This window comes from Lipotes vexillifer, unplaced genomic scaffold (assembly GCF_000442215.2).
Source record: "Lipotes vexillifer unplaced genomic scaffold, Lipotes_vexillifer_v1.1 scaffold995, whole genome shotgun sequence".
Lineage (NCBI taxonomy): Eukaryota > Metazoa > Chordata > Mammalia > Artiodactyla > Lipotidae > Lipotes > Lipotes vexillifer.
In genome coordinates, this window is record NW_006785389.1 from 1,407,921 (window position 1) to 1,417,083 (window position 9,163).

Below are 9,163 nucleotides of genomic sequence, written 5' to 3' on the forward strand. Positions count from 1 at the left end.
GATTGGCTGAGGAGTGGGTTGTTCTAGCCTCTTCTCCCCAGCATGGTGCGACATCGTGGTATCCTGTATTCTTGCGGGTTTGAGACATTTTCTGTTCTGTGACCATTAGAGCCCTAGTATTGCACAGTATCCCCTTCTACCACTTGAGCCTTCCTCCCTTGTTTTAATAACAAACCCATGGGCTTATACCTACATGTGTCATGCACAGATTTGTAGTGGACTCCTGTACCACCAACGTCTCCATACAGTTTATCAGCATTTTTGTGCTTTCAGGGTGTTGGCGTGCAGTAGGTACTGAGGAGCCTGCTTCTGAACAATGTGTTTCTGTAGAACTAGAGACACAAGACAGGAATCCAAATCCAGACCCATCTATCCTGAAGACTCTTACTTCGGATACATGTGCCCTGGTAGAGAAATATGTTTTGTACCTGGCTGAGCACCAAGGAGTGCATCCTGGGCTGAAATCGTCCTCTTCTGGGGCCTGTGGGAAAATGTTCACTTCTCACCTACAACAGCACCAGAAGCAGCCCAGTGGAGAGAAACACCTCAGAAGGGAGGAGAATGGGGCCTTGCTTGTGACGAGCTGCAAAGTCTTTTTACCTGACAATATGTTCACATGCAGAGAGGTTGAGAAGGCTTTCCTAGGCAGCTTGGGCTTTCCCCAGCACCAGCCCTCCCACGATGGAGAGCACCCAGGTAGAAGCAGGCAGAGCAGGGAGGTCTCTCACCCTGGGCAAGGGCATTATGAGTGCAGCGAATGTGGCAAAGCCTTCAGTAAGAAGTATAAATTCACAGAGCACCTGAGAGTTCACACTGGTGAAAAACCTTATGAGTGCAGCGACTGCGGGAAGTTATTTAGACTCACCTCCAGTCTTACTCACCATAGGAAGGTTCACACAGGAAAAAGGCTTTATAAGTGCTCTAATTGTGGGAAAGTATTTGCCCACAAATATAAACTTGTTGAGCACCAGAGAATCCACACTGGAGAAAGACCCTATGAGTGTAATCAATGTGGGAAAGCTTTCCTTCAAAAGGATACACTTGTTAGGCACCAAAAAGTCCACACTGAAGAAAATCCTCATAAGAGCAGTGAATGTGGGAAGCCCTTCCTTTACAGAAAAAATCTCCTTGTGCATCAGAGGACCCATACTGGAGAAAAGCCTTATGGGTGTAGCAAATGTGGGAAGTCATTCGTCTTCAAAAAAAGGCTTCTTGATCACCAGCGAATCCACACTGGGGAAAAGCCTTATATGTGCAGTGAATGTGGGAAAGCCTATGTCTACAAAGGAAGTCTTGTTGTGCATAAGAGAATTCATACTGGAGAAAAGGCTTATGGGTGTAAATGTGGGAAGTCCTTTACAAGCAGCTCTGCCCTCAGTAAACACCAGAATGTTCACACTGCAGAAAGGCCTTATGAGTGCAGTGAATGTGGGAAAGCTTTCAAGGTCAAAATTAAACTTGTCGAGCACCAGAGAACCCACACTGGAGAAAAACCCTATGAGTGTAATCAGTGTGGGAAAGCCTTCAAGCTCAAGTATACACTTGTTCGGCACCAAACTGTCCACACTGGAGAAAAGCCTTTTAATTGCAATGAATGTGGCAAGCCTTTCAGTTACAAAACAAGTCTTCTTGAGCACCAGAGAATCCACACTGGAGAAAGGCCTCATACATGCAATAAATGTGGGGAAGGCTTTGTCTACAGAAGAAGTCTTGTTGTCCACCAGAGAATCCACACTGGAGAAAGGCCTTATATGTGCAGTGAATGTGGAGAAGCCTTTGTCTATAGAAGAGGTCTTATTGCCCACCAGGGAATCCATACTAGAGGAAAACCTTGAGTGTAGTTCTTTGCAGGCAGCTCCAGGCTCATAAAAAACAAGAAAGTTCACACTGGAGAAATGCCCTCCAGACTTAAGCTTTCCTTCACTTGAGTTAATATCTAGCAGCATATAGAGTAGGTGTCATAGAGTAAGTGAAAATTTAACTTTCATAGACTGGTAGTATCCTGTTATGGTCTTACCAGAAGCACCAGAACGTGAGTTCCTGTTCTTTACATTCTTATCAACACTTGGTATGGTCAGGATTTCCTACTTCAGTGATGTAAGAGGTGTATAGTGGTAGTGATTTTAACTAGTATTTCCCTATTGACATAATGTTGAGTGGTTTTTCATGTGATAATTTCATTCGTAGTTTTTTGAAATTTCTGTTCATATGATTTGTCATCTTAATTACTGAGTTTTGACATTTCTTCATGGATTATTGATTAAGGTTCTCTAATGAAAATATCTGACATTATTTTCATCCAGAATTGGTCTTCTCATTTCAGTAGCTTTTCCAGAGAAAAAGTTTTCAGCTTTAATGGAGTCTTACTTGTGCATTTATTCTTTTACTGCTTATGCTTTTGGTGTTCTATCAATAAATGAAAAATGTTTCCAAATTTAAAGACAGAAGTTTTTCTGTGTTTCTTTCTGAAATTTTAAAGTTTAGTTTTTTTTTATTGATATAAATGACTCATATTTAGTTCATTTTTGGAAGTTCTTTTTAAAATATGGATACCCAGTTGCTGCAGTGATACTGACTTAAATACCTTCTCCACTGAATAGCTTTTGTATCCTCATTGAAGGTCAATCATATGTATATGTTTATTTCTGAACTTCATCTTCTGTTGCATTTATCTACTTTATTTATGCCAATTCTTTCATGTGTTGAATAATTTGTTGTTATAATATGCCTTGAAATCAAGGTCATGTACTCCTTGGACTTTCTTTTTCAAAGTTGTTATGGCCATTCTTAGTCCTTTGCCTTTCCATGTGAATTTTAGAATCCACTTGTGAATTTGAACATCCCCAAACCAACTTGGATTTTGACTGGAATTGCATTTAATCTTTAGAAAGGCATACTGAGTGTCCCAATTCATAAACATGATATATCTTCTTTTATTTAGATCTTAGATTAATTTTTGTTAGCAATGTTTTTTAGTTTTCTGTTTATAAGTCTCGTATAACTTAAACATCCCCAGGTATTTTCTACATAGAATGATATTGTGAATGGAAACTTTTTTTAAAAATTTCAATTTCTCAATTTTTCATAGCTATTACAGTTAGAGAGATATTAAACTAAGGATAGAAGCAATCCTTCTTGATCTTATAAACATCTACAATGAGTTATTAGAGGGACTTCCCTGGTGGTGCAGTGGTTTAGAATCTGCCTGCCCTGGTCCGAGAAGATCCCATGTGCTGCGGAGCAACTAAACCCGTGTACTACAACTACTGAGCCTGCGCTCTAGAGCCCGTGAGCCACAACTACTGAGCCCATGTGCCACAACTACTGAAGCCTGCATGCCTAGAGCCCATGCTCTGCAACAAGAGAAGCCACCACAATGAGCAGGCCAAGCACCACAACGAAGAGTAGCTCCCACTTGCTGCAACTAGAGGAAGCCTGCATGCAGCAATGAAGACCCAACACAGCCAAAATTAAAAATAAATAAATAAATTTATTTAAAAGAGCTATTAGAAATACTATACCTTTGATCAATTTTTTAAATATTCATATTAGAAAAAAAGGAGGACAGCTGCTTATTGTTCTGGAGCAGGCCCAGACAAGGGGCACTCCCTGGTGAGTGCCTTGGAAGGGTGGCTGGGTTGGAGCAGCCCTGGCAGGGAACAGTTTATTGGGGTTTTCTTTTTTGTTTTTTTGTTTTTAATTTATTTGGCTGCGTTGGCTCTTAGTTGTGGCATGCAGGATATTCACTGCAGCATGCGGGATCTTTTCATTGCGGTGCATGGGCTCTTAGTTGCACAGGCTTCTCTAGTTGTGGCCCATGGGCTCCAGAGTGCATGGGCTCAGTAGTTGAGGTGCATGGGCTTAGTTGCCCTGCAGCATGTGGGATCTTAGTTCCCTGACCAGGAATTGGACCTGCGTCCTTTGCATTGGAAGGCAGATTCTTAACCACCTGACGACCGGGGAATTCCTTTTATTGGTGATTTCTTTTCAAAATTAATTTATGAAATTTATTTTTGGCTGCGCTGGGTCTCATGGCTGTGCATGGGCTTTTCTCTAGTTGCAGCGAGCAGGGGCTACTCTTCGTTGCAGTGGCTTTCCTTGTTACAGAGCACACACAGGCTTTAGGCATGAGGGCTTCGGTAGTTGCAGCATATGGGCTTAGTTGCGGCACATGGGCCCTAGAGCACATGGGTTTCAGTAGTTGCAGGGTGTGGACTCAGTAGTTGTGGCACATGGGCTTAGTTGCTCCACCACATGTGGGATCTTCCTGGACCAGGGATCGAACCCGTGTCCCCTGCATTGGCAGGCAGATTCTTAACCACTGGACCACCAGGGAAGTCCTATTGGCGTTTTCTTAAGCAGTACTTTAAGTAAAATTTATCCCACATTTAACACTTATAGAAAAAAATGTGTCAAATCAAGGAACTCAGATTCCACCTTCAGAATCTAGGAAAAGAAAAGAGAAATCCAGAGAAAGCAGAAGAAATTAATATCACATCAAATATCAATGCTCTACAACTACTGAGCCTGTGCTGTAGGGCATGTGTGCTGCAACTTCTGAAGCCCATGCACCTAGAGCCCATGCTCCAAAACAAAGAGAAGCCAGTGCAATAAGAAGCCTGTGCACCGCAATGAAGAGTAGCCTTCGCTCACTAGAGAAAGCCTGCGCTTAGCAACAAAGACCCAACACAACCAAAAATAAAAATAAAATTTATTTAAAAAAAAACAAAAAACAAAAAAAATTAACAAAACAACAACAACAAAAAACAACCCAATCGAGAAATGGACAAAATGGGAATTCCCTGGCAGTACATAGATTGCCAACAGGCACATGAAAAGATGCTCAACATCACTAATTATTAGAGAAATGCAAATGAAAACTACAATGAGGTACCACGTCACACTGGTCAGAATGGCCATCATCAAGAAGTCTACAAATAATACATGCTGGAGAGGGTGTGGAGAAAAGGGAACCCTTCTACACTGTTGGTGGGAATTAAATTGGTGCAGCCACTGTGGAGAACAGTATGGAGGTTCCTTAAAAAACTAAAAATAAGAGCTGTCATATGATCCAACAATCCCACTCCTGGGCATACATCTGGAGAAAACTCTAATTGGACAAGATAGTGCACCGCTATGTTCATAGCAGCACTATATACAATCACCAGGGCATGGAACCAACCCAAGTGTCCATCTATAGATGAATGGATAAAGATGTATATAAGTTAGGAGTATGGGATTAACAGATACACACCACTATATATAAATAGATAAACAATAGGATTTACTGTATAGCATAGGGAACCATATTCATTATCCTGTAATAACTTGCAATGGAAAAGAATCTGAAAGAGAATATGTTTTACATATATAATTTTGTAAAATATATGTATATATTTTACATATTTTTTCATATTTTGATAGATGTACTACAAAGCGATTCAGTACACCAGAAACTAACACAACATTGTAAATCAACTATATGACCATAAAAATACATTGTTTAAGAAAATACACATACCAAACAAAAGTATTAAAATAGATACGAAAATTTTTCTTTTTACAAGATCCTCAGCAAGTGAAAGGAGAGCCCAGTCTACAAGCATGATAGGAACCTACTAAAGAATAAACTATTAGGCTATTTCTTGGGGTGGAACTATCAGAGTCTGACTTGGGATGGAAAGGGCTTTGAGCCAGGGTTGCCAGTTCAGGATGTGTAGTGAATTCCATCAGTGGCCTCATTCTATCCACGTGCTCCCCATCTCCTCCAATACTGCCACCCCAGCCCTCCCTACAGAGAGAAGGTGCCCACCGACTCCTCACCTGTTCCACCTTGCCCTTCCTGCCAACGCCCTGAGTTCTGCCTCCTGCCATGGTCTTCACGGGATAACCCCCATCCAGGCCAGAAGAACTCCGTATGGGTGGGGGAATCTTTTGTGATGGGGCCACCAAGAACACCTCAGTGGGCCGTACCAGCCACTGCAGGTCTGGGCTGGTCCGGATGGCAGTCACCCTTGGGATGAGGTTGGCACTGGAGCCGGCCAGGTCCGTGCACAAGTCCTAGAAGGAAACAGAAGGGAAAAGGTGAGGGGACCAAGCAGGTTCTGGATGCAGGTGGGGTGAGAGGGAGGAGAAACTGTTCTGGACTGCTCATTTCTTTTTATATGCCCCTCATCCTGGATGGAAGATCTCCCCCTTTCCTCCCAAGAATTCTGTCCCTTCATCCTGGATGGAAGGTCTCCCATTTCCTCCCAAGAATTCTGCCGCGCACTGCCTTTCTCCTCCATCCTGCGACTGCGTTCCCATTATTCCCTCAGCAACACCGGCTCGAAAGGGGGTTCTTATAAATGTACCCGACTTCTGTACTGACGCAGGGGCCCCTCAAGAGTCTCCCGAGTGAACTCGCTTTTTATTGGTGAACCGCCTTACCACCCGCCCGCTTCCCCTGTTCCCCGCCCCTCCTGCCTGCTCCAGGCTGCCAGCGGAGAGAGGGCGCCCACTTTCTGCCGCCTCCCCGGGGAGCCGGGGTCCTGTGAGCGAGTCTCTGCTTGGCACGCATTTACTCGGCTCCCGCCGGACACAAGCCACAGCGCCCGGGCCGGGGCGCTCCGAAACAGCCGGCGCGGAAAAGGGACCATTCTTACCGGGACAAGCGTGCGTGCGCTTCCAGCAAGTCCAGGGCTCCCGGGACCGGGATGCTCTGGCCGGGACAGCCTCCCTCCCCGGCGAAGGAGGGATGCCGAACCGCGAGTCACGCGAGCCCAGCCTTCCTGCGCATGGTCGGGAGAGCCAGTGCTGGAGGACTCGGCCAGGGAGTGACAGCAGGAGGAACCGTCCGCGGCCCGGAAAGCGATGCAGCAGCGGGAGGACACCACACGTTAGCACGCTACGCGGTAGCGGGCGTTGAAGCGTGGCGTGCGTTGAAGCCGGAAGAATTCAGTGTGGTGGTAGGGTGCGGCTGGAGCGAGGCCGGGGCGGGGCGCGGTCCCTGCCCATCAGGCCGGCGGCTGAGTCCCCGCCTGAGGAGATAGCAGCCCAGAGGCGAGGAGCACCCGGCACCGCCTCCACTCTTTATAACAGTGTTTATGCATGAGCCCTTACGTCACGGGGGTAAACCATCGCGGCGCCGGAGGGGTGGCGTGCGGGCCTGGACACATCTGCGCCCTCTTTGCCGCCCTCGCTTCTCTCTCAGCCCCTGCCGCCCGTCTGCCTGTGTTCCTCTATCATAGGAGCGTTTAAGTAATGGGGTGTTAGGGTCCCGTGAAGCCCCCAAATTGTGCGACTTCGGGGATGACCTCCCCCAAGAAGGCAAGGAACGTCCGTGAAGCCTGCTGACGTAGAACTCCTTTGGGAATTACCTAATTTGGGAGAGGAGCAGGCGGGAGCCGCTTCCGAGTACAGCCCGCCAGAAGATGCAGGGTGGGACAGACGGGGCCGCGCAGAGCGCCCGGGACGCTCGCACGTGTTCAAGGCGGACCCTTGTGCCCCGGGTCGGGTGGGGGCGCCTTTTTGCCAGTGTAGGGAGAGAGCCGGAACAATTCTGGGTCTCATGTATAGAAGAAACAGGTCCATGACTGCAAGGGGTAAGCCGCGGTCCCGGAAGGAATGCGCCCCGACCCTCATTTCTGATGTTAGTCCTAATTCAGTGCGAACGGTGGAAGCAGACACACCCCCTCGCCCCAAGCCCCCGGGCCCGAGCAATACTAGGATTGTCACTGCGTTTGGAAGCAGAAAGTCGGGGGGTGTCCAAAATAAGAGAATAGGATAATCGACTTCCATACTGGGTTTTGTTCAACTTTTTAAATGGAAACGGCGCATTTATTATTATTTTTCGCGGACTATGTGAGGATATTAGTGTTACTGTCATATTCCGGCAGAATTTTCGGAAGCTGCATGAAGGATGTCTGACCAGATCGTTAGCCTCGTTCTGAGCTGGGGCTCCGGAGACGCGTGGAGGGGGCACGTTTTGTGGACAAGATAGTGAGCTCCGGGGAACCGGGTGGGGTGAGCTTCTTGGGGGAGCGCAAGTCCGAGCTGGGGAGGTGAGAGAGGTTCGTTCCTCCAGGGCGCTAGGCTGACTGACTGGGAGCCCCCAGCTGGTGATTTTCCAGCGCGGACTTGGGGCGCTGGAAGGACCGTGCACAGCACAGCACAGGGCAGAGAACACTTACACACACACACACACACACACACACACACACACACACGCACGCACACCCCAAATCCAGAACATGGCAAATCCTGATGGGCAAACGACTGAGCAACTTCAACAAATGAATGGCCCAAGAATTTTAAAAAATGAAGTGGTATCTATAAGTGAATTGAGGCTTCCCAGATACATCTACTAAAAGTCATATAGATCCATTTTGGATCTGACTGCCTTAAAGAACGAACATATTTTTGGGAAAATTGAAAAAGAAACTGAACACTGAAAAAAAATATATTTTTTAAAATTTATTTATTTATTTATTTATTTATTTATTTTTGGCTGCATTGGGTCTTTGTTGCTGTGCGCTGGCTTTCTCTAGTTGCAGAGATCACGGGCTTCTCATTACGGTGGCATCTCTTGTTGCTGAGCATGGGCTCTAGGCACGTGGGCTTCAGTAGTTGTGGCACACGGGCTCAGTAGTTGTGGCTCGTGGGCTCTAGAGCACAGGCTCAGTAGTTGTGGTGCATGGGCTTAGTTGCTCTGCCACATGTGGGATCTTCCCAGACCAGGGATAGAACCCGTGTCCCCTGAATTAGCAGGTGAATTCTTAACCACTGCACCACCAAGAAAGTCCCAAAAAAATATTTTTAACAACTCAAAATTTTGTCTGAAAGTTATTAGGATTATGAAAGAGTCCTTACGTTTTGGAAGTACATTCTGAGGAGATTAGGCATTGAATGACAAGATGTTGGGATTATAAGTAACACAACCCAGTTATATGCGTGAGGACAGGTGAAACAAGAATGGCCATGAGTTGATCAATAATGATGGGGTTGGGGCTTCCCTGGTGGTGAAGTGGTTAAGAATCTGCCTGACAATTCAGGGGACACGGGTTCGAGCCCTTGTCTGGGAAGATCCCACACGCCGCAGAGCAACTAAGTCCATGCACCACAACTACTGTGCCTGCGCTCTAGAGCCTGCGAGCCACAACTACTGAAGCCCACGTGCCAAAAC

At 46.3% G+C, this 9,163-nt stretch overlaps 1 protein-coding gene across 1 annotated transcript in view; it reads left to right on the top strand.

Moving 5' to 3' along the window:
• The window catches only part of LOC103072677 (zinc finger protein OZF-like), a 7,946-nt gene extending 6,111 nt beyond the window's left edge, over nt 1-1,835 (top strand). The window contains exon 4 of the mRNA XM_007457508.1: nt 739-1,835. Coding sequence (XP_007457570.1) covers nt 739-1,835 — 1,097 coding nt within the window. The remainder of the gene's footprint in view (nt 1-738) is intronic.
• Nucleotides 1,836-9,163: the final 7,328 nt, after the last annotated feature.